Source organism: Lissotriton helveticus, chromosome 3_2 (assembly GCF_964261635.1).
Source record: "Lissotriton helveticus chromosome 3_2, aLisHel1.1, whole genome shotgun sequence".
Classification (NCBI taxonomy): domain Eukaryota; kingdom Metazoa; phylum Chordata; class Amphibia; order Caudata; family Salamandridae; genus Lissotriton; species Lissotriton helveticus.
In genome coordinates, this window is record NC_136062.1 from 282,105,313 (window position 1) to 282,131,272 (window position 25,960).

Consider the following 25,960-nt stretch of genomic DNA (forward strand, 5'->3'; position numbering starts at 1 on the left):
AAAGATTTGTTCATTTTTAGTTTATCTTTAAAGAATTTAGTAATCTCTTGTTTTATAGTCGACAGTGTTTGACAAGTAGCAAATATATGTACACTATGGGCGCCACTCAATTGGCACCTTGGACATCGTGATCCCTTACCATTACCACATTTAATAGTCCTGCTGTGTGTATAATAAAGGTAAAAGCATGTTTTATAATATTGCACTTGCAACTTTGAGGACAATAAAGTGGTTTTTGTAATTGAGAAGGATTCCAGGAAGCTAGCTAGCTTCCAATATGGCTAATTTATTTTCCCACTTCCAGGAATGTTTATCTAAGTCGTCTTTCATAAGTTTATTTGTAAAGCTATAAATAACCCCAATGGAACATTTTTGTCTGCTAATTAATAAATCTACCAGGTCAATCCTCTGGAACCCAGCCAGGCCTCCTCACTTACGTGTAAAAAAATACATATTTGAGAATACTCAAAAAAATCTCTTCGAGTGATATTAAAGTCATTATTGACCTCTTGAAACAAGATAATCCCTGTAGAAGAAAAAATTATCCTACCCTGTTTAACCCAGTGCTCACCCAGCATAAAACATATTGATCAGCAAAAATCTCTGCTACATTCCCACCATTACCTATTGGAGAATAGTGGTTCAATCTTCCTATCCCCATTGTTTTGTTTTGCATACAGCTGACCAGGCTTTAAAAGCACTCTGAAGGGAGTGGGATAATAATGAGCCTCAAATTGACCCGGAAAAGTTTCTTGCAATAATAATAGACAATTTTGAAGCATGGTGGCTCAATAGTATAATTTAAGATTTGGTAGACCCCACGCCCCTCTACCCATTGGCAGTGTCAACATTTTTAAAGCCCTTCTGGGTTTAGAGTATGCCCAGACAAATCGAGAATTCAGATCTTCCAATCTCTTAAACCCTATATTCTCAAACCCTATGGGGATGGCGTGAAAAAATATAAGATTTTGGGATTTATTCTTATCACATTACACCTCCCTGCTAGGAACAAGTGCAAGTTATTCATATGCTCAGATCTCTTTTTGCTTTTTCCATAAAGGGATCTAAGTTCTCTTTAACAATTTCTTCTAAATCTGAGGAGCTGGTTATTCCTAAATATACTGCACTCTTTTCTAAAAGGGGATCTGATAGCATAATTCCTTTATTAATAACGATTACTGTTTTTTCCTTGTTTAACAAGTAACCTGAAATAATCCTAAAGCGGGCCGCCTCCCTCTCTACCTGCAAAGAGCAATCACTGGATCCGGTGTCACAAGTTCTGGGTCATCTGCACGTGCTAGGGATTTAGTATCCCATCCCTTGAAAGATTTAGGAGGATTTAAGATATTTTGCTCGAGCCTGCGGATAAACCAATCAATATACATCGCATTTTTTTGGTTCAATGTAATGACGATTGCACGCATGGAGCACTGACGGCATTACATTAAAACTGAAACTGAAATTAGTCGATTGGCTTGTTCCAGTTTCAGTGCTTAAGAACTCGTTGGGTTATCTGAGCCCCACAAGCACCGAAACACACAGGAGAGGTATTGTTGGAAAGGGGCGACTCCCTTAGTGGATCGTGGCATTGCGATCGCAGCAGGAGGGTAATCAACAAGCAGGGATCCACCCACTAGACACTAGGGAGGGGGAGCAGCCCCTTGGGCAAGGGCTTCTGCTCCCCCCATAATAGTTTGGGCATAGTCAGTCTTCTGCCCCTCCCTGCGAGGCAGATGGGGTCAGTAGCCCACGATGCTCTCCCCCGGGGGGGCACAAAGCACACAAGACACCAGGGATTTTTTTTGTAATGCTTAGGGGTGGAGGCTGCCATAAATGGGCTATATAATGCCCCCACTTCTCCCAAAAACATGCAAAAGTCTTCCTGCCCCCCCCCCCCCCAGGTGCAGATGGGGGCAATAGCCCCCGATCCTCTCCCCGGGGGGCAGAAAGCCCACTAGGCACCATGGCATTCCAAGGCTCGTACCCCCAAAATGAAAGGGACAGTCTTTCTGCACCCTGGGTAGCAGATGGGTGTTAGTAACCCTGATATGCCACCGGAGGGGGGGCAGAAAGCGCACTAGACACCAGGGATGTTTTTCTTCCTAAAAAAGGGGTGGGGGTTGCCCACAATGGGCATGCCAATGCCCCAACCTCCAAATGAAAGGGACTGTCTTTCTGCTCCCCTGGGTGGCAAATGGGTGTTATTAACTCTGATCTGCCACCTGGGGGGAGCGGGGGTGCAGAAAGCCCACTAGATATCAGAGATTTTTTTCATTTAGTAGTCTTAAATTAGGATGTTGTCTTAAATTAGGATTTTGTCCTAAATTATGATTTTGTCTTAAATTAGGATTTTATCCTAAATTAGGATTTTGTTTTAAGTTAGGATTTTGTCTTAAATTAGGATTGTGTCCTAAATTAGGATTTTGTCTTAAATCAGGATTTTGTCTTGAATTAGGATCTTGTCTTAAATTAAACTTAAGTTTAACTTAAGTTTGTCTTGAGTTTAATTTAAAACAAAATCCTAATTTAAGACAAAATCCTAATTTAGGAAAAAAATCATAATCCTAATTTAGGACAAAATCCTAATTTAAGACAAAATCCTAAATTAGGACAAAATCCTAATTTAAGACAAAATCCTAATTTAAGACTACTAAATGTCTTCTGTGAATACCAAAAGTAGTAAGTTTAGGATTTTGTCGTAAGTTAGTTCTGTGAATCGGTCCCAAAGTTTCTATAGGAAAACCTTGAAGGATCTCAACATGTGGCCCCTTGCTGAATTCAGATTTGTACCTACTCTTCGGAAATGTATAGCTTTCTGGTATTCATTGTGGTTTCACACCCATTTCTACCACTAACTGGAAGGACGTTGAAAGCACAAAAATAGGAAAAATAGTCCAAGTAAAATGCCCAAAGTGTGTAAAGAATTTTGGTTTTCTGAAAAACGTCTGCCTGTTCCTGAAAGCTGGGAAGATGTTGACTTTAGCACCACAAACCCTTTTTTTATACCATTTGCAGGGAAACAACAATACGCTTTATTCTGCAGCACTTTTTTCTCATTTTTTCCCCAAAAAGTAAATGTAGCTGTATTTTGCCTAATTTTTTTATCCCCTCCAGGGGAATCCACAAATCCCTAGTATCTTTAGAATCCTCAGGATGTTGGAAGAAAAGGAGGCACATTTTGTTTGGATACCTCATGTTGACAAAACATTATGGGGGCCTAAGCTCAAGCTACCCCAAATAGTGAAAAAAGGGTGCGGCACAGGGGGTGGGAAAGGGGTTAAAAATGAAACATGGCGAAACACAAAAGCTTAAGGCCTTTGGTCAAGCATTTCAATACATTTTAAATGCATGATTACAGATACATATACATTTATAATATAGATGTAGAGCACTATTCAAATGGATACATTTTCAGTTATAAAATAAATGGAGAGCATTATTTAAAGAAATATGTTAACATTTACGGAATATATTGTTATTCAAACCACACACATGTAGATATATGTGACAACTGCAACTCTTTGTTACTATAAACAAAACAATAATATACGCACTCACGTAAATGTCAGGATTACACAGTAGATGCACTTTCTGTAATTATTCAAGTGCACTACATTAAGTTAATAAGGTTACATCACACAAGTACATAAAGCCATACGTACACATACATGTGGCCTAATTAAACATGAAAGGGTAGAGCCAAAATCTCCTGCTCTAGTATTTTACACTAATGTTTTCCCATTTCCATCACTGTGTGCAAGACATATTTTGTTTTGTGTGGAGTTTTATAGAGCACAACCTAGACCCAAAGGTATCAGAGCTCTTTACATGAGCGTCAGTTGTGTTACTGATGGACACATTCATTTTTGTTAGGCACACCGGGATTAAGTGATTTGCCAAGAATCACAGGATGTTGAGTCTCCCTGCGGAGACTCAAACCCGGTTTCCCAGCATCGAGGTCGGCCGCCCTAGCCCTTGGGCTACATCCTCTCCTCATGTTTCTAAATATCTCTGTAACAGTACTAGTTTTTTTAGGATTTATAGTTATGGGAATGGGAAGTTTGGATTACGCAAGCAACGTCTTATGTAGAACCTGATTATTGGTCTACCTATACTTTGCAGAGTTTCCTGCTTTTAGTACGGTTGCCTAACTGGATTTTGATTCAAAAATACATTCTTGGCTGTAGTTGTTGCTGAAGGAAGAGAGCTTGTGGCTGCGTTGTGTCTCAATAAACTCCAGAAGTTTAAAAACCTTTCTGGTCTCTTCACTTATGTATTGGACTACTCCAACCTTCTTCTTCGTCAGAAGTGGGATTAACTCCCTGGCTTCTGGGTCCAATCAGACAAGCAGAGCAGCGCTTCAGAAGGGAATAGACAGTTTCCTTCTCAAAAGAGTAATTGTTCCCCTCCCACTGTAGAAATGGGGCAGGGTTATATTTGATTTTCTTTCTAGTTCCTAAACCAGGGGCGTGGGGGACTCTTGCACATTATAACCCTAAAAGGGGGAAATCAATCTAGAGCATCTGATTTTGAATTACTTAATTACAGTTGACCGTACCTATTGTAAATCCTATATTCATATTCTAATTCATCTTTATCATTTTTTTCTACTTTGCATCCCTTCCAGGGCATTTTCAGTTCTCAGTTCTTCCCTCTGGGCTTAAATCTAGCCAGGGTGTTCACAAAGATGCTGGCTTCTGTAATGGGCTTATTGCATTTGTGGGAGATTCAGGTTCTGTTCTACATGGGCAATTGTCTGATTTATTCATCCACTCACTAAACACCCAAAAATCTAATCTTAGAAGTCTACTTTATCCGTCTGTTTCTGAGGTCTCAGGGAGTCGTGGCGGCCTGTGCCTTTGTAATGGCCTGGCCAAGAATGCAAGTCAAGCCCCTAATGATGCATGGGTTATTTCCTTGGAACCCAACTTTAAGGAAGCACAAAGCCCAGATTTCAGTAGCTCTAAAGAACTTTTTCCAGTGGTGGTTTGTGAAGAATCATCTTTTGCAGGTACTTTGTCTTCCAGTAGTAGTTATGTTGAACTCAGATGCCAGTTGAGTGGTGTGGGAAGTCACTCTAGGGCGGGGGTCAGCACGGGGTCTTTGGTCATGTCAGGAATCAGCAAGGTTTCTAAATGGAGGTATTTGAGTGACAATATGGATGGAAATGTGTTCCTTCTTGATGCTGGTCAAGGGGGATGACCAGCTAGTTAGGACTGACTATCAGATTGTAAAGATGTATGTTAACAGACAGGGTTGGGTAGATACACAAGTAGATGTAATCACATGTAAAGTTACCATTGTGAATAGTCCCCTTAATTTTTATTAGGTCTCGGCTAGCAACGCAGCGCATGCGGTGCTCCCCTTGGCGAGACCTATTGTTGTCAGTTTGGTGGGCGAAGGGGGACAGGACATGTGAACGCTTTAAAGAAAGGACATGTGCATGGGTACGTCTGTCTAACAGTTTAGCTGAAGACACAGCAGATGTGAGCGCACGGGTGACACGAGCTGTGCACGCGTATGGCTCTGCTCGGTTGCTCCCTCTCACCTTCCGTATCTGTATTCACTCAGGACAAAACATGTGCACGCGCTCTGGTTTCGTTCTTAAGGACAAAACATATGCATGCGCTCTGCTTTCATTCTTAAGGACAAAACATATGCACGAGAAAGACAGTTACTAGCTTAACCCACTTGGGGGCACTGTGGGAAATCCATTTAAAAAGTAACACCCCCATATAGTTTTGTGCGATTTATATAGCGTGAACTAGAGCCAAAGGTATTGAAAAGTAAGCTGATTTGCTCTCGCTGTACTACTGCAAAAAGAACAACAAACGCAATCCTTGCAGCCTGACTCGGAGTGAAACAGGAACGAAGCACGGACTAGAACTAAAACGCAATCATACACAACATTACCCCTAACAGAGGCGCGGGACAGGTGTGAGGCCCGCACAGGGACTCTCGGCTACCCCGGGTGCCCTTGAGGTCGTGGACGGGGCAGGGTTGGCACCCGGAAGCGCGGTGATGATTGTAAGCAGAGCTTGCATGGGGAGGCCGAGGAGGCCCCCAGCCATGGAGGACTCAGTACCGGTTCTGAGGATGGTGGGCACCGGCTGCGAGGCGCCCCCGGGGGAGGAGGCCGGTGGCACAGAGCCAGGTGAAGGGCTCTGAGGCAAGTGGTGCTGGGGTGTGAGGTCCTGGACTCAGTGTAATCCTGCTGAGATTAACAGAGACCCCTTTTTAACTAACAATACAAATACAAAACAGGGTTTACAAATGTATCGAAAAGCGCATGTAACATTGCCATACATACAGTAAAGTTGCTTAATTTCTTTGAAGTTACCACAGTTTTCAGAAAGGACACACGCAACATACATGTTGAATAGAAACAAATGCTAGGTTTTGGGATATTTGATTTTGCACATCTGTCTGACCTAATAAGTAAATGTTCTCGGCAAATCTGTCCTATGAGCAGGAACACCAAGGAGGCCCGTATTATGTTTGGTATTAGATAGATGTCGGCCGGCAGAATACAGGCAGTGATGGTGGCCTAATGTTTAATCCCTTCGAAAGTTTATTATAGCCGAGTTTCGTCTGTCTGTAAGAAAGGTGGCTGCTCTTGTGTTTTCCTTCCATGGTGCTTTAGTCACTCAGTGATGGCTTTTTTTCAGCAAAGGCAGGGAGCCCTTTAGCGGACACCTGCTGTCCTCTCTGTCTCTAGGCGCCTTAGTCATAATCCATTAAATGCCCCAATTTGGCGACCCACCAATAATGCATTTTTTCTCTACTCCCACACCCCACTTTGAGGCTATTGCCTCCAGGGTAATTTTTGCCACTGGCTCGAGAAATATTCGGTTTCATTGACCAACCAAGGAAGTTCAGAAGTGATAAACGACTGTTGTTCGTGAGGTGATAGAAGTACACTTGTCAGCTGTCGAGAGACATAAGCCTCAAGCTTGCAATGCAATAGGTCTTGCATTTGCGCAAGTTTGAGCTATTGACATTGCAAATAACAATGCCTCTTATTTTTGTTTTAGTTTTAAAAACATAAATAAAAGGCATTGTCATTTACAATGCCAATAGCTTCAACGTGTGTAAATGCGAGATCTATTGCATTGCAAATGCTTGTTTATATATTTTGGTCTGGGATATTTATGTGAGAAATCTTCAGTGTCCACCATAAGCCGGGGGATCAATTCATCTGTTGCGTTATCCTATTCATCTTCCTTTTTCTGTTCAGGGGCAGTCAACGAGAATGATGGCAGAATGTAAAAGGGTTTCCCAACGGTGCACATGAGTTACTCTTAACACCTTTACTTCACATTCTCGTTTAAACGTGTAGCTCTGTTGGTGGTGCTGTAGTGAGTTTTTCATCATCTCATAATTCCTCTGTTTAGAGTTATGATTCTTTGAGAGCTGCCTATAAACGTTTTGTCCTGAGATGATTAGACACTGACATGTTATTCGTATTTCCATTTTTCCATTAATATATTGTCGGGCACCTGTTAGATACCTACTATATACTCATTCCTGTCAATGTCTTCATAAGCAAGGGACTAGGAGTAAAAAAAAAAGGGAAGTAGCAGGGGTACCTAAGGTTACGAAACGAGCTAATGTCAACAACAATACAATCAAACCTGTCGGCTCACCCGTATTTGGCAGGAGGCGCCCGCTTTTTTCATTGTTATTTGTCATTCATTTTATGGAATTACCCTCTTAAAAGCTTGACGTCACCCACATTTGTTTTTCAAGAGGTTGACTTAAATGCAAGTACGCCAAGCTTGATGTTCAGTTTAACAAGCTAATTCATTCTGGGAGTTGTCGTGCTGGTTGACTTTAGTAAAAGGAAACCTAAAAACAAAGATTCGTAAAAGGAAAGCTATTATGTGGAGGATTTCTACCCTAGTTGCATGAGGTCAAGTGGTCGCCTGACGGGTATCAAAGGGCACAATAGGAGCTACTCGTGACTGCCAGGGTTACACCTACTCCCCAAACTCCTCTGTGACTTGGAGATACAGTGAACCTACAAAATGCTATACCAAATTTACTGCAACAAATTATGCTTGAAACCCGTGCATTGCTCTGATTTGCTATCGCGTGCGCGCTTGTTTTGGTTCCGGTCCCGTGGGCGCGTGCGCCCCGGACCCCCCTGCGCCATCTGTGAGGAGGAGACGTCAGTGATCCCTTGGACGTCCCCCGCGCGGGGCTCCGTCAGCTGAGCGCTGGTGCCTGACGCTCAGCCTGATTTAGTGGCGCGCGGTGCGGGCTCCCTCCCCGCGCGCGCCTAGGCTGTCCTGGGGACGGAGCCTGCCTGCAGCGGCTCCTGCTGAGGGAGGGAGGGCAGTGCACCACAGCCCCTCGGAGCACCATGGGCGGTGTGTGCCGGCTGCTGCCGCTCTTGGTCCTGGCTGCCTTCTCCGTCAAAGGTGAGTACCTGTGCATCTCGTGAGGGGGGTCCTTTATCGTTGAAAGTCTTCAATGATCGCCACAGTGGAAAATATATGCAGTTGTCAATTGCCTGTTGACCTGTGTGCTGCATGTGCACTGTTATAGCTAACACGCCTGCCTCTTAAGGACGTCTGTATGTACCTGCTGACTTAATGCTTGTGAGTTATTTAGGAAGGAAGATGTGTCTATATAACTTGTGGAGTGTACGCAAATGTTATGGACATAAGGATGAATCTCCCCTCGACTGTTGAGTTCTAAAACACACTGCAAGACTAGTTACCAGCGAGTCCCCGGTGTGAGAGTTGCCGTGGCGTGCACTCCTCCAATGTTGGTGTCTGACAGTACCTCAGAGGGTGTGTAAATAGTAAGGGGGCTTCGGGGGATTCCCCAATATTAATTTCACGCCAGCATTGGCTCGGTTTCGGGGTACCCCCATTTCACAGACACTGGCAGATACCTAGGGATTTGTCCATGGCCACACGTTTACAAGAGGTCGGGAGGTCCTCGATCGCCTGGTTCCACAGTGATATATCAACGCATACATACGTTTCTTCCTAGAAGCTGCGCTGGTAATTATGGAACAGAATCATTTACACCCCCACACCCCCAGTAATAGTTACCAAGAACACATTCTTTTATTTATGTTAATTTATGTAGCACGTCTTGTCATCCTCGTCGCCTAATTCAAAGAAAGTTCTGCGTGAATGAGCACGCTTCAGAGTTGAACCGTGCGCGCACATAGAGTTGTCGCGAGTTTAGCCGGCAGTTGTTGCAGGAGAAATTGGCACACAAATGCTACCATGGACAGCCATTCGTGGTCTACGGGGGACCGCGTGTTTTTATAGTCTAGTGTACAATATCAAATGATTACTCAAGACGTTATGTGAAATGCTAAGGCTTCAGAGGCTGGGTGCTTTAAATACTGTGAGGTGTGCAGAAGTTACTGGGGGGTGTGTGTTGTGCACATTGTGATGGGCTGCAGGGGTTGTGTGTTGTGCAGATTCTGATGGGCACAGGGTTTGTGTGTTGTGCAGATTGTGATGGTGTTGCAGGGGGTGTGAGGTGGGCAGATTATGGTGGGGTTACATGGGCTGTGTGTTGTGTGGATTGCGATGGTGTTACAGTGGCTGTGTGTTGTGCAAAATGTGATGGGGCTACGGGGGCAGTGTGTTGTGCAGATTATGGTGTGGCTACAGGGGCTTTGTATTTTGCAGATATGGTAGGGCTGCGTGTTGAGTAGATTGTGATGATATTGCAGGGACTGTGTGTTGTGCAGGAAGAGATGGGGCTGTGTGTTCAAGTTGGAACTAGGCTTCAAAAGACGTGTGTTGTACAGCTTGTCCTGGTGAATTCAGCAGCGGCAAGAGTTGTGTTGAACAGATTTTGATGTGATACAGAGGATGCAAGGGTTGTGTTGAACAGATTGTGATGGGCTACAGAGGATGCGAGGGTTGTGTTGAATATATTGTGATGGGATACAGAGGATGCAAGGGTTGTGTTGAACAGATTATGATGGGATACAGAAGATGCAAGGGTTGTGTTGAACAGATTGTGATGGGAATGGGATACAGAGGATGCAAGGGTTGCAGATTGCATAGTTTGGATGGGTAATTCAGGGTCTGAAGGAGTTAGTTGTGCTTTGACAGTCTGTGATGGGATGCTACGGCTATAGGAATTGTGTGTTCAGATTTTGATGGGATTTGCAGATATTACAGGCGTTGTGTGATTGTGACAAGGATGGAGGGGTGTGTGCTTTGCACAGACTGTGACAAGAAGGCACATACAGTGGTGCGGATACAACAGATTTTTGCAGAAGATGCTGAGTCTACAGGGGTTTGTTTGATGGTCGATTATGCTGCAGAGAGTGTGTATTATACATTTTGTGATGGGGGCGCAGGGGCTATGTATTGTGCAGAATGTAAAAGTCTGTATTATACACAGTTTGTCTTGTGGATGCAGGATGCATGTTGCGGTGATGAAAACAGGATGCAGATGCTGTGTGTTGAATGGATTGTGATGTGAGCTGCAGGGGCTGTGTATTTGTATGGATTGTGGTGGGAGCAGCAGAAGCTGTGTGTTGTATGGATGGTAATATGAGCTGCAGGGGTTGTGTGTTGTATGGATTGTAATGGCAGCTGAAGTGGCTGTGTATGGATTGTAATGGGAGCTGCAGTGGCTGTGTGTGGATTGTGATGGGAGCTGCAGTGGTTGTGTGTTGTATGGATGGTAATATGAGCTGCAGGGGTTGTGTGTTGTATGGATTGTGATGTGAGCTGCAGTGGCTGTGTGTGGATTGTGATGGGAGCTGCAGTGGTTGTGTGTTGTATGGATGGTAATATGAGCTGCAGGGGTTGTGTGTTGTATGGATTGTGATGTGAGCTGCAGGGGCTGTGTATTTGTATGGATTGTGGTGGGAGCAGCAGTGGCTGTGTGTTGTATGGATGGTAATATGAGCTGCAGGGGTTGTGTGTTGTATGGATTGTAATGGGAGCTGCAGTGGCTGTGTGTGGATTGTGATGGGAGCTGCAGTGGTTGTGTGTTGTATGGATGGTAATATGAGCTGCAGGGGTTGTGTGTTGTATGGGTTGTAATGGGAGCTGCAGTGGCTGTTTGTTGTATGGATTGTGATGAGCTGCAGTGGCTGTGTGTGGATTGTGATGGGAGCGGCAGATGCTGTCTGTTGGACGGATTGTGATGGGAGCTGCATGGGCCGTGTGTTGGATGGATTGTGATGGGAGTACAGAGGCTGTAGGGGCTGTGTGTTGGGCGGATTGTGATGGGAGTACAGAGGCTGCAGGGGCTGTGTGTTGTTAATGTTATGAGGAGAGTACAAAGTATGTGTGTCGTTCAAGATGTGAGTGCAGAGGCTGCAGGGCGTTGTGTGTTGTTCATATGTGATGAGAGTACAGAGGCTGAGTGTTGTTCATTTGTAATGGGAGTACATAGCCTGTGTTTTGTTCCATTGTGATGGGAGTACAGAGGCTGTGTGTTGTTCATTTGTACTGGGAGTACTGAGCCTGTGTGTTGTTCATTTGTGGTGGGAGTGCAGAGCCGGTGTATTGTTCATTTTTGATGGAAGTGCAGAGGCTGTGTGTTTTCCATGTTGTGATGGGAGTACAGAGGCTGTAAGTGTCGTGTGATGAACAGATTGTGATGGGAAGGCAGAGGGCTGGCTGTGTATTGTTCAGGGTGTGATGGGAATACACAGGCTGCAGGGAGCTGGGTGCTGTACAGATCATGATGCGGGTACGGGGAGGGGCTGTGTTATGATTGACGCTGCAGGTGCCTTGTGAGGGGCAGCTTATGATAGGGCTGCGCACGTGCGTGGAGACACTGTATTTCTGTGTGAGCCAGGCCTTTGGTTTGGCTCCAAGAATCAAAGCTCAAGACCAGCCATCCAAAAGTGTAAATCAGTCCAAAATGTCATGACAAATTATGATAAAGACTTTAAAATGCTAAAAAGAACGTGTTTTCATCAGTTTACAGTGTCTCAATTAAATACATACAAGTATACCATTACATTGAGTGTCATCTACTGAAAGTAATATATATATTTTAATTGCAACATTCACAAATACTCCCGTGTCACGAGTTGCCCAAAACAGGTCTGTTAATCATGTTTTCTAGTTAGCTAGCCTATAGGGTCATCAAATGTGAAACAATATTATTTCATATTTACCATATATAATAGAATGTAGGTTTTTGTAGAGCGCAGATCCTGTACTGCATTGAATCAACCTGCTCTCAAACTGGATGGTTAAGGAAGCCAATGCATAATGAAGTAAAGCGATGGGCCGTGGATCACACGCGTTGGTCAAACGGGGAAGCCAGGATTTGAGTCTGATTGCATATTGTAGGGTTCAGAGACTGTAGTGTTACATCTTTCTCTTCAGTTTAACCCCAAAGGTCAGTGCATTGTGTTCACTTATTCAATTAAAGTTTTTCAATGACTGTTAATATATAGAGTTCAATAAATTCACTTATCACATCTTAAATAAAATGTACAATATGCACACATACATACATTGTGTCGTCATACTATTTAAAAGTGTGCTTTTATGTTTGAAATTCTTCCACACACAATGAAGTTCAAACACAAAGAAAGAACCTGCCTGTCTCGAATCATGCTTCAGGAGCTTACTCTGTGAGGGCAGCAATACCTCTTTGTTGTTTGACAATTCCTTTATTGCGCTGTTCAGCCTCTCCGGAAATCAGTTTTTTCCAAGGCCAGCTGAGCCGGAAGTAACAGTATCATAAAATAGCCTGCCCTGCCTTCCTTTACTCTGCTGGCTGGTCTGAATTGACAAAAGAACTCTTCCAGATGAGGCTCAACGCTCCCTCCCCCCACCACACACACGTTACTGCAATTAAATAATTAACAAAACAAAGAGGTCAGGAGACCCCAGAGAGTGGCCCTCCTGTTACAGCGCTTCAGTAAGCTATGTGTGCAGCATGGCTTCGGAGACACATCTGCCACTGTCTGAAATACGTTTCGTCTTGAACATCTGGGGGGAGGGGGTGTGGTCGTGGACTCACTCAACAATCTGGATGAGGGTGGATATATCCCCCTGTTTCCCACGGTTCCCACGCCCCTGGTCGGAGTGTCGGGGTGGTGCATGTAGCGGCCACAGAACATATTGTGGCGGACGCAGTGGTCGCAGGGGTTGTGTGTTGTGCTGATTTTGATGGGAGGCGCAGATGCTACAGGGGCGGCGTGATAGACAGATGAAAATGAGTGACACAGAGGACGCAGATGTGCGGCAAGGGCTGCAGCAGGGGCGTAGCCTCTATTGGTGTAGCAGGTGCAGTGGCACCCAGGCCCAGATGCCTGAGGGCTCATTGAACCCTGAATATCGGTGTATCTTATCTTTTAATTCAAACAGCAGCCGGGGGCCCGTTGCGTCTGAGCACTAGGGCCCATGACACCCCGACTATGCTAGTGGGCTGTGGCTGCACAGATTGTGGTGTGCAGGTTGGGGGGAGGGGCTGTGTTGTATGGATTTGAAGTGGCCGTGTGTGGTAAAACCTGTGATGGGTATGCGTGGGCTATGCTGTACTGATTGTGGTGGGAGACACAGTCTGATGGGACTGCTTGTTGTACAGAGTGTGATTGGAAAGGGAAGTGCTATGCTGTGCAGATTGTGATGTGAGATACAGAGGTTGTGTGATGTGTAGATGGTGATAGGGACTGGGAGTAGAAAAAGCTGGTGTTTTGTAGCGATTGTGAGAGGCGTTTAGGAGCTCTGTGGTGTACAGTGCAGAGTGTGATGGAGTGCAAATGTTGCAGGGACTTCATGATGTACAGATTGTAGAGGTTGTAAGGGCTGCGTGATGCAATGAACGTGTTTGCAGGGGTTCTGTGTTCTGCAGATTGTGATGGGTGCAGAGGCTGTATGTTGTACAGCTTGTGATGGCGTGCACGGGCCACGAGGGATGTGTACTGTACAGATTGTCACGGGCCGCTGGGGGTGTGTGCTGTACAGATTGTGATGGGGTGCAGGCTGTATGTTGTACAGCTTGTGATGGCTTGCACGGGCCACGAGGGATGTGTACTGTACAGATTGTCACGGGCCGCTGGGGGTGTGTGCTGTACAGATTGTGATGGGGTGCAGGCTGTATGTTGTACAGCTTGTGATGGCTTGCACGGGCCACGAGGGATGTGTACTGTACAGATTGTCACGGGCCGCTGGGGGTGTGTGCTGTACAGATTGTGATGGGGTGCAGGCTGTATGTTGTACAGCTTGTGATGGCTTGCACGGGCCACGAGGGATGTGTACTGTACAGATTGTCACGGGCCGCTGGGGGTGTGTGCTGTACAGATTGTGATGGGGTGCAGGCTGTATGTTGTACAGCTTGTGATGGCTTGCACGGGCCACGAGGGATGTGTACTGTACAGATTGTCACGGGCCGCTGGGGGTGTGTGCTGTACAGATTGTGATGGGGTGCAGGCTGTATGTTGTACAGATTGTGACGGGTTGCAGGCTGTATGTTGTACAGATTGTGACAGGGTGCAGGGCAGTATGTTATATAGATCGTGATGGGTGCAGGGGCTGTATGTTGTACAGCTTGTGATGGCGTGCACGGACCACTAGGGTTGTGTGCTGTACAGATTGTGACGGGCCGAGGGTGTGTGTGTTGCACAGATTGTGATGGGTGCATGAGCTGTATGTTGTACAGATTATGATGGCGTGCATGGGCCACAAGGGCAGTGTGCTGCACAGACTGTGATGTGGTGTAGGGGCTGTATGTTGTACAGAGTGTGATGGGATGCACGGGCCACGGAGGAAGTGTGCTGTATAGATTGTGGTGGGGTGCAGGGCAGTATGTTGTACAGACTGTTATGGGGTGCAGGGATTGCATGTTGTATAGATTGTGATGGGGCTCAGGGATTACATGTTGTACAGATTGTGATGGGGCGCAGGGCTATATGTTTTACAGATTGTGATGGGGCGCAGGACTGTATGCTGTACAGATTGTGATGGGGTGCAGGGACTGCAGGAATTGTGTGCTGTGCAGAGTGTGAAGGTGTAGAGACTGCAGGTGGCTGTGTCTAGTGTAAATTATTAGAGCGAGGCGGTGTGAATCACAGATTGTCATGAGTGTGGATACTGAAGCTGCAGAGGGCCACATAGCACACACCCTGTGATCAGGATGCAGAGCCCGCCGAGGGGGGCAGCGGTTGCATGTTATATATATTTCATTGCGCGCTGCACCGCACTAGTGGACCCGGCCTGATGCTGCGCGACGAGTCGGCCGGTGACGGTAATTACTCTTGCCGGCCGGCCCTTTTCGTCACACAAAGGTCGCTCCGCCGGCCTGACGTGATGGAGGGAGAGACAGGGCTGACGCAGGCAGTACAGAGCTGCCACGGCCAATTACACGCCTGCGAAAGGCCACGTGGAGAGAACGCGGCGCACGATTTCACACCTTCGTTATGAGGGCCTCAAACGTGACGGATGCAGCTCGTGCACACTGTAGTGTGGGGGCGCGTGAACTTACTCTGAGAGCGAATAGAGAAGTGCTATAAATCACAAGAAGGGGAGAGCTGAAATGGCACTTACCTATGGTGACCAGAATTGTAAAGTCAAAAACCGGGACATTTCACGAAATAGAAAAAAAAGGACTACAGTTTTACTTCAAGCAAGCGCACAGAATGACAGTGCTCCTCAGCAGAGAATTACAGAACAGGCAGTTAGAACAGGCTTGCAACACCCATTGGACTCAAAGGGCGTCAGCCCCTGCCCCGGCCTTTGTGTGTGGCAGGCTGGGATGAGACAGCTTGGGCACACACACAGCTGCACCCGAGCACTTCACAGGTCTTTAAACGACCATTTGCATGTTAATGAGGCCTTGCTGTTGTTTCACCCCTTCTAAGAGCCCCTGCAGCTCCACTCTGCATGTTGCTTAAAGATTCAGCCCCCCCACCCCCTGAAATTATTTCCTAGCCCCCCCCCCCAAAATGTGGCTTTAGTTGCACCTCTGAGTTAGAACATACATAAAATACAATGTTTAAACCCAGAAGCTTGCCTGTTAATTAATTGCTTTCTTGAAACAACTGCTAACTATCCTTGCTTTGTAAAACATAAAAAAGCACCTCCCACAGTTTTCAGTCGACCCTCTCTAAAAACCGGGACAAGAGCTACATTTCCTGAAATCTGACAGGACAGCTGGTGAAAAACCGGGACCGTCCGGGCAAATCCGGATCGCTTGGTCACCCTAATGTTAGGACAGCTGGTGAAATACCGGGACCATCCGGGCAAATCCGGGTCGCTTGGTCACCCTAACGTTACCACACCTATGTATGCTTTAAATCACGTTAGAAGACATCTTGCGGCGTGCTGCCAGCCATAGAAAGAACTTTGTATATTTATTATTATTTACGTTTCAGATGGCCAACTTGCCACTTTACGGACACTCTAGGACGTTTTGATATAACGTTTAGATCATTGTTAGTAAATATATTTCAAGTCGATTGTGATGGCATCAAAAGATGGGGATGTCGTAGACATCCAATACTTTACTTCTGGGTGCTAGCGGTTGTGAGAGTGTTGGAGAGTAAGTACCTCCTCTGTCTCGCCTCCTCTCAGTCCTTCGATTAATGGGTTGGTCATTCCTTCTCACCTGGCAACATGCTACTAAGCATAAAACTGATACATCCATATAATGCCTCACCTAAGCACCTGCTTTTCTTCCCAGACTCCGCCTCTCACCTGGCGTCAAAATGCAAGGGAAACCAACTGCATCACGTGCCTGATGGAGGTGTAAAATGGCGCGAGGAGGGATAGTCGGTGTAATGAATATTAGCGGCACATAACTAACAGACATTAGTTGAGGGGGTTACCTCCATGTTACTGTTTGGTGTAGGCAGTGCGCACCCAGACTGCAGAATTACACACATCCTGTGTATATCAATATCCCACTTCAAATGTACGGTGAAGACATTCAAGCTGGAGAAGTGGATATGGCCTGCAAACGGAAACTCATACTTGCACTCTTTGTGGTTATTCGATTTACGCATATCCGTGTTTGTATGTGTTTGAGATTAGAGCCCGAACTCTTTGATTTGCCAGTGCTCATTTACTTGGTTGTGGAAGGTATTGTTGTATCTTTGTGTGGTATGAATGCTAAAGTATGTTTGTGTTAATTGTCTAGTGGATTTAGAATGGTGGAAAAGGTTCATTGGGTTATGGCCTTGGATCCTGCTGAAATGCGTATCCCGGCTTTCTCGGGAAAGGTTACAGATTTTGGTATAAAATATGCTGACTCAAGAAAGTATAGTTAATCTGGGATTATTGAATGGGAAGTGCTGTTGGATGAACAGTGACAGTCAATTATGACATATCGTGGGGGTTGGGGACTGTTTGTGTGGATGTTTGTACATGTGTGGGTACAATTGAGTGTTGTGTGGTGTCTCTAATTTGGGCTATGATGTATCATCATAGTGAGTGAAATCTATGGTTCAGACCAGGGAGTTATGTTCTGTATGGCCTATTGATAATTCGAATCTCCTGTGGTAGAGAAGCTCAACAAGGCAATTTGTAAAGGTCTTTGCAAGTTTTAGAATCAATAGTGTGTAGTTTATACTGTAGCAAGAGTAATTGTGTACAACACTACAGAGTTTATGAACTGTGATGAATGCATGCAGCGCGTTCCCTCCACCACGTCCAGTCAGGTGCTTAAGGTTCCTGTGGGACAGATCATACAGCGCGCTAGCATACTACCCTTAATCACCGACATATGGATTCCAACAGAAGTCATTTAAGATCAAAATATTGCTCCAAAGTTTCAGAGTACCCTCCTCCTACAGTGGCTGTGCATTATTTCTGCTTGTATCATGCAAACACAGGCTGCTTGGAAGTTGGTGAGGGTCTGGTGTAGTCTCATTCCTAGCAAGGGAGTTACTGTGGTTGTATTTGGAAGAAGGTGGGTGTTTGAAACCCAAATCTGAAATGAAGAGTCCACCAGCAAGGTACAGACCGGGAAAGGAATGGACCGGGTCACGGTCCATTGATGATATGTTATGGGGAAATGGTGGTATGGGAAGGAGCAAACCGCATTGAAGTAGACAGGACAGGCCAAGGGCCTTCAGTCCTTCATATACTGTGAGTTCCAGCCCTGGCTTGATATCAGCTCCATGGCCTCATTCCAACATGTTGTTCAGGAAGTTGAATGTTACCATCCCAGACTGACTGAGGGGCATGTAATGGCCTGGGCCAAGGCCAAGCCATCCAGAAGCCTGGCACTCCAAGAGGCTCACTCGTCACACCACCCAGGTATTACTAACCTAGGCTCAGTAGACTTCTCTGTTTTCTTTTTGTCTGTCATGGCCAATTTCTGTAAATCTGGTACAGCAGGGAGATGTTGAGTGTCCCCACCCTATTCTGGCTGCCTTTGACCAGTTCATGTCCTAGGATGCTTCTCTGTCACTTCTGGTTTGATCCCAAAGGATATTTTTCCTGCCTGTCTGTATCAAGTGCAGACCAGATTCCCTCGCTCTTAGATATTCTTTAAACGTTTTTTCTGCTTTCCTGTAAATACAGGTACCTGAACACTAGGCCCTCAAGTACCTAAAAGATAAAATCCATTGTTGTGCTCCAAAAAAGACCTGCAAAGCAGTGATCTTGATTTCCTGACAATCTCTATGGTCAAACCTCCTCCATATGTGATGCAGTGCTTTTCTGTCAAGGTCCCTGCTTGTGGGATTCTCACCCTATTAAAGTATTTACGTATTTAGATAACTTTTAGTTATTATTCGTGCTATATAAAACTTTCAGAGCACTACAAAGAGAGATCATATTCTGTTAAGAAACCGTAAATGAAACTATCCACAAACAATATCCATCTCATACAGTAGCCACGCGCGGAGATACCCCTTCGGGGCTGATTCAGGCGCGCTATAAGAATATAAATAAATAAATAAATAAATATCATGCAACAAACCATTTGCTTTGATTTCCTGTTCTCCTGGCTGGGTGGTAGGTATGACTCGATGTAGTTGCATCTCATCGAGAAGGGCCTTCTGGTGTCAGACCATATCATGATTTCCTTGGGTTTCACACTGTACCATGGTCTTTTTTGTTCAATATTCTTCATGCATCATAAAATCCTTTTGACTTCCTTCTAGAAGGTGGAGATCAATGGGTTCAGAGAGAGTTCCATATCCTCTGGGCAGATCCAGTGACTGTGCGGGCATACCATTTTCTTTTTTTAAGCTTGGCAGTTCCAGCCGGAGGGAGCTGGTGGTCCGTTGTTAGGCAGCAGCCTTCTGAAATCTTGAGTTTTCCATCACGGCACCTAGGTTCGGCATGGTGCAGTGCTTTACACGCCAGGCACACTATTTTCAGCTGGATCCTGGCGTTAAATGAGAGCCAGTGAAGAGATTCAAGAGAAGGCGTAATGTAGTTGAGCCATCTCATTCAGGTTATCACCATTGAGGTTCGCCCTGAGTTGTGCCATTTGAGATTTTGGTAATCCCGTTAATGTTGCACTCCCATTATCCTGTCTTGCTATGAATAGTGATTGTACAGTCAGGGGTGGGTGGGGGTGGCCGAATGAACGGTTTTAAGTTCTTGAGGAGATTGATTTGGTGTCTTGCACTATGTAAGGAATCCTTGATGTGTGCTAGAATGTTGAGGTTATTATATATAGTTAATGCAAGTGATTATGTTGATTCTAAGATAATCAGTTTGCAATTGAGGGTGTTTAGGTAGCTGATCCAATTCTTTTTTTCCCCAAACTATTTTTATTAACACAGATTCAGCAAATACATTGGGATACACACATTGCACACGAAATGTATGACATTGTGAGATCAAAAGACAGTAAGTCAGGGCAGCGATGGTACAGGTGTAGGTTACGACTGATTTAGCCATCACAAAACAGTATTCGATGTTAAACACTTCCATGTGGTGTGGCCTCTGGGTGGGAGAGAGCGAGGAGTACCCCTTGGCACCTCCCGCTCCCTAGGCCAGTGTAGGCAGTATGTTTGTACTTCCTCCTCTATTTCGAGTCCGTAATAGCTCAACCAGGGGGATATTAATTAACTTTTTCGGGCACTCTCTAGCTCTATATGTCATGCTTTCCACGACCATATATAGGTTTGTGCGCGTCCTCCTCTCAATAAGTGTGGGGAGATTTGGGGCTCCGCAGTATCGGGCTACTTCCATTTTCGCAACCACTATCCCTAAGTTACATACTAGGAGTTTCCAGCTGGGGAGATCCACTTCAGTGGGAACACCTATTAGGATATATTTGGCATCCATGGTGAGCTGTGCCCCTAGTATTTCATTCAGCTCCCTCAGTATCTGGGACCAGCAAGTTTTAATATATTGACATTCCAAAAGTGTATGAATATATGTGCCACATTCTTTCTTAAAACGTAGGCAGTTAGGTGTCTCCGCTCTCCCCTTAGTGTGTATGCGTGCCCTGTCAACATATACCCTGTGCAGGATCTTGAAATGTATCAAGTATAGTCATAGCTTAATAGCCACCTCCCTCGAATGCATCAAGGCTGCTTCCCAGTCAATATCTTCTAATGGTCCGGTGGTGTTTTCCCATTTAGACCCAAGGGATTTCAGCTTATCAGGAATGTTATTAATAAAAAGTTTGTACGTCCATGAGGCAGCTTTACTAGATATTTCTTCCTGCAGTAGCCTACCCTCTAAGGAAGCAAACTCGGGGATGCATTCATCTTCCCTGCCCTCCAAGCTTGCTTCAGCTGAAAATATTTATATCTTTGGGTGTCATTTAGTTGGTATTTAGATTGGAGTGTCGCAAAAGAGAATAGGGCGCCTTCATCTAAAATGTCACCCAGATTGGAAATCCCAACTGTGTGCCAGTGTCTGAAGCCTTGGAGCCAACCAATCTCTGGCAGTCTCGTGCCCTCCCAGAGCGGACTCTCCCTCATAAGTCTCTTCTCCCATTGCATTTGTTATTCTGCCATGCCACTACCGTCCTCTGAGTGGCGAGCAGTAGCCGATGGACTCCCCTGCCCCCGTAGATGTAGGGAAGATATGTGTGGTTCTGAAATTGAAGCCTTTCCAGGGCATAAGTGGGATGAACCCCCAGTATGTGTCCCCATTCATTAATTCCAACTAGGTGTGCAGCCCTTTATTAGGACCGTATGTCCGGCAGGGCAATTCCCCCATTATACTGATTGCACTGTAGTGTCTGTAGCGCCACTCTCGGGTGGCCCCCGTTCCACAGAAGTGTGCATAGTTCCTAATTAATTAACGTAAAAATCGCCTCAGGCAGCCTGCAGTATGTGTTTTGCAATACGTAGAGTCGTTTCGGGAATGTGACCATTTTATACAGCAGGGCTCGAAAAATCCAAAAAATGGTACTAGTCCTGCAGGACTAGTACCTTAAAAAATATCCTCGACCTAACTGCAACCTACTTGACCTCCATCTCTGAAAGCGGAGCAAATGTGACAAGATAACAAGATTTAAAGGCATCTTTATTGCTCATTAACTTTGTGAGCAATAAAAATGCCTTTAAATCTTGTTATCTTGTCACATTTGTTCCATTTTCACAGACAGAGGACAAAAGTTGGTTTGTTTTCCTACTCGCCAGAAAGGGCGAGTAGGACCTAAAAACAGCTCGACCCTGTTAAATTTAGCTCGACTATGCGAGCGGTCGAGTGGAATTTCGAGCCCTGATACATAGCGGCTCTGTTCAGTAGCATCAATGGAAGTCGCCTCCACCTTCCCACGTTTTTACAGAATTCCGCTAGAACCCGCTTAATGTTATGGTTAAGGCTCGCCACTTCATTAGTGGTGATATAGAGACCTAAGTAATAGAACCCGTCCTGGACCACCCGGAGGCCTCCTGGAAGTTCTTGAGTATTCGGGTGTCGTCCCCCCACTGAGTAGAGGCTTGACTTGTCCCAGTTTATGTTATACACCCGCATGCCTACCGTATTCTTAGAATATTTGTAGGATCAATGGAAGTGTCTTATCAGGGTTGGTGATACACAGAAGAATGTCATCAGCGTAGAGTGAGATCCGCTCGTCCCTGAGGAGCCCTGTGTCATTCCTAATACCGCTCATTTCTGGATGTGCCCTAACCAAGCACGCCAGTGGTTCCAGTACAAGAGCAAACAGAAAAGGGTATATGGGACAACCATATCAGGGACCTCTACACACTGGAAAGTCTGCCGACATTACACCAATGAATCATACTCTGGCTCTAGGATTGTTGTATAATACCTCTACCCAAGCCATAAAAACGGGACCAAATCCAAACTTTAACAGGGCTTGTCGCATGAATGGCCCGTGGACGGCATTGAAGGCCTTTTCGACGTCTAGTGAGAGGAATACATGCGAGTTGGACCTGTTTTTCACCGTATGTAGCCGATTGACCAGACGACTGAGATTGAAACGCGTAGCTCATTTTGGCATGAAGCCAGATGGGTCACAGTGAATAAGGGATGTGATCACCGGCAGCAGGCATGTGGCCAGGATAGAGGCTAGTATTTTTGTTTCTATGTTAAGTATAGGTCGATAAGACCCACAATCAGTGGTGGGCTTCCCTAGCTTGTGAATCACTACCACTGTGGCTTTACGGAGGGCTGGCTGGAGTGTCCCTTCATCTTGTGCAGCTAGGTACATATATTCATGAGGTGCGGGCCCAGTAAGCTAGCATTGTGCTTGAAAAATTCCACTCTGACCCAGGGTTTTTCCCGATTTCTGCCTACCAATTGCATCCATAACTTCTGTCAGGGTGAGGTCCGTTTCAAGAGACATTCATTCTTCTCGGTGAGGGTGGGAGTGTCAATTACACATAGGTAACTATTAATTTGGGAGTCATCTGCTAGTGAACTGGCTTTGTAGAGTTCTATATATTAGCGGGTGAAGGATGTTGTATGTATCCTTTCGTTTTCACATTTGAGCCTACCCACCTCATTCCCCTCGCCTTCTCACTCAAACAAGCCAACAGGTTCCCAACTCTGTCTCCCGTCTCATATAGACGGTGTTGTGTGGCCAGGAGCTGGGCTTTCACTTCTTGTTCTACCAATCCCCGATATTCCCTTGCTTTGCCAAGATCTGGCGAAGCAAATGGGAGTCAACACTGGAATCTATGTGTCTCTCCATTTCCAGGAGCCCATGTACCTAGGCCTCAATCTCTCTTCCCTCCTTTTGTGGGCTATTATATGTTATGCCCTATCATGTAGCACTGTCTTGTACAGTGGCGGCTGGTGAGTTTTAAAAGTGGTAGGGCGTACAATTTGTTTGCAACTTTGACATAGCAAGTGAGCTCAAGTGGCCCATAGAGGGTTCGTGGGGCCACGCTATGCAGTTGACAATGGATGTATCACAATTTACCTATTGGGAAAGGATGCACATCTTGCAGTTACAGGAAGAGTCTCCTCGCCCTGACAGAGGCAGACTGTAACTAAAGAGGGAAATAAGCAGCCAGTGTCGACCCATGCTTTTGGAAAAACGAGGTGGATGTTATTTTAAACAAAACAAAAAGAAAGCGTATGTGGAGAAGCGTGGCTCAGTGGTTAGAGGCAGCAGACCCGGAAGCTGAGATCGGCCGTGGCCCAGGGTTTGATTCCCCACCTCGGCGGGTCTCGGGCTCAAAAATTCCACGGACTCGATAATTCTCGCTCCGGTGCCTACTCGACTCACGGGGTCACACTCTGCGACTCTGGGCAATAGCTTGCTTAATCTCCACTACGGCCCCTCGCGGCGGGATGCCTGGCTTTCACCTTGTGGATACCCTGCCGGGGTATCTCACAGGGGAATACCAGGACGGGTTCCCTAAGCAAGCGCTTAGATACCGTGTCGGTGATTTGCGCTATATAAATACATGTACATTTACATTTACATTTATGTAGTACTTTGAGGTGTACACTGGCAGTTAAAGACTTAAAGGACACAAACATATCTACAGGTTAGCATCCATGTCAACATGTGTACAGTCAACAGTGAGAAATCCCGGACTTGTCTAAAGCACATTCTTCATTCACACCGTTACGATTCCACTACCTCCATTGAAACTACATCGGAAACAATAAACAATAATTTGCCAATTTTGGTCATTAGCTCCAAAAGGTGAAAGCCCTCCTTACTCCTCCCCCCCACCACCCTCCTGATCCCAAACTCCATAGTCTTCTGTTGCCACCATGCCAGCGTTCACGACTTACAGAAATGCTCCATGTTAAGCTAGCATAACAATATGCCAAGTATTTGTGTAAAAATAAAGCACTTACTTCAGTAACTCCTTCTGGCTCGCCATGCGCGCCGCCCTGTATCATCGGATCTCACAGGCCCCTCGACGAATCAGAGGGGGCGTGAGGGGGAGACCGGCATTTAAGACGTGTAGTAGCCCATCATGTCAGCAGGGCTATGATTATGCTCAACAGATACAGTTCCTTCGGGAGGCTGCACCCTGGGGCACTGAGCGCATAGGTCTTATCAAGGGCCAGCCAGGGAAAAGGAAAGGCCGCATCGGCCACAACAGCACCTGGGAACCAGGCCCCACCCCTCGGTAGTACTTCAGTCCGCAAGTCTTCTGGCCAAATAGCTGGGTCATCGGGGGACTCCAGAGCTGTGGGCAGCAGATTAGGCTGGCCTCGCTCATCGCCGCAGGTGAAGGAAACTGCAGCGGGTGTCTAACGTGGTGATCAGTCGCATAGGTTGCCGGACACTACGGGACTGGTTCAGATAGCCCCGGGGATGTGGAGGGCCAGCAGCCGGCTCTACACAGCCGCAGCAGCAATCAACGCAGCTGACTCTTTGCAACCTAAAACCTAGAAATAGATTTCAATGAAGGACGGCGATTCCCAGGTTTCCCTGCAGCTGGGGTGTGATGCCCCTTTTGCCATTTCCTTCGGGTGGTCCTTCATAGCCCCCTCTCATATCTATGCAAGTACTAGACATCTGCTCTACGAACAGATAATGGTGCACTGGTAACTTCGACAGAGCGGATCCAAGTTCTAAGTGTGTCACTCTGCAGATGTTTTGCCTGTTATACGGCATTTGTTTCCTTCAGTCACACCCCTGGTCTACACCCACCTACATACATGAATATCCCTCCTAATCAGTCGCGGACGGCATTACGGGCGGGTGGGGTGGGTGTTCAATGTGGTCGTCCCGCCGCGGAGGGGATGGGGGAGGCGGGCGGGGTTTAAGGGGAAAAAAATATATAAAATAAAAGTAAAACTTACTGTCCCGCTTTTGGTTGTCTCGAGACTCCCGACTTCCGACTCCCGCCGTCCTGAGTTTTGAATTCCTGCAGTGCTCGTCATCAGGAAGGCTGCAGGCAGCCTCCCTCCCCTCCACCGCAGCGTTGTGATTGGTGAGGCCGCGTCCCACCTGGGTCATTTTCTTCATGTATAGAGAACAGGGAGAGTGGGCTGTGTTGCTCAAGGGCAGGGGGGAGTGGCTTGTCCACTGTTGTTCATACTGACTGTTTCGGCGGCCTCAGGCTGCCCAAACAGTCAGTATGAACAACAGTGGGCAAGCCACTCCCCCCTGCCTTCGAGCAGGACCGCCCACCCCCAACCAGGAACTTCTGCTTTCTCGCCGTGCGAGAAGGCAGAAACAAATAGTAGTTATTACCATATATGTTTCTGCCTTCTCGCACTGCGAGAAAGCAGAGTGGCGGCGCCCAAACGCCCCTATAGAGGAGCCGCCACTGGTCTTGTAGGCCTCTCATAAAGTAACTGCCTAGGGCACTGAGTCCTCTTTTTTGCGGAAATACAGCTCTGACTCTGTCCAGATCTCACAGGTAATCACCCTGTCCTTTAGGTCCCAAGCACTCAGCCTCCACTCCTGTCAGTGCCTGCATGTTCCCCTCCCACAGTCAGCCAGTGGGGTCAGTGGTCAGATATGCCCATCGCCAGGTATTCTGCCTTTTCCACTGTCTCCTCCTCCCCTGCCAGTGCAAAGAGGTAGTCCAGTCTAGAAAAGACTTTATTGGCGCCCGAAAAGAATGAGTAAGTGCGGTCAGTCGGGTGATGTCGGCGCCAGAGTTCAGAGACTTAGTGTACGCAGAAACTCAGCCAAG

At 46.2% G+C, this 25,960-nt stretch overlaps 1 protein-coding gene across 1 annotated transcript in view; it reads left to right on the forward strand.

Moving 5' to 3' along the window:
- The first annotated feature begins 8,310 nt into the window (after positions 1-8,310).
- CHRNB4 (cholinergic receptor nicotinic beta 4 subunit) overlaps positions 8,311-25,960 on the forward strand; it is a 259,819-nt gene continuing 242,169 nt past the window's right edge. Inside the window, exon 1 of the mRNA XM_078684645.1 lies at positions 8,311-8,423. Coding sequence (XP_078540771.1) covers positions 8,366-8,423 — 58 coding nt within the window. The 5' untranslated portion in view covers positions 8,311-8,365. The remainder of the gene's footprint in view (positions 8,424-25,960) is intronic.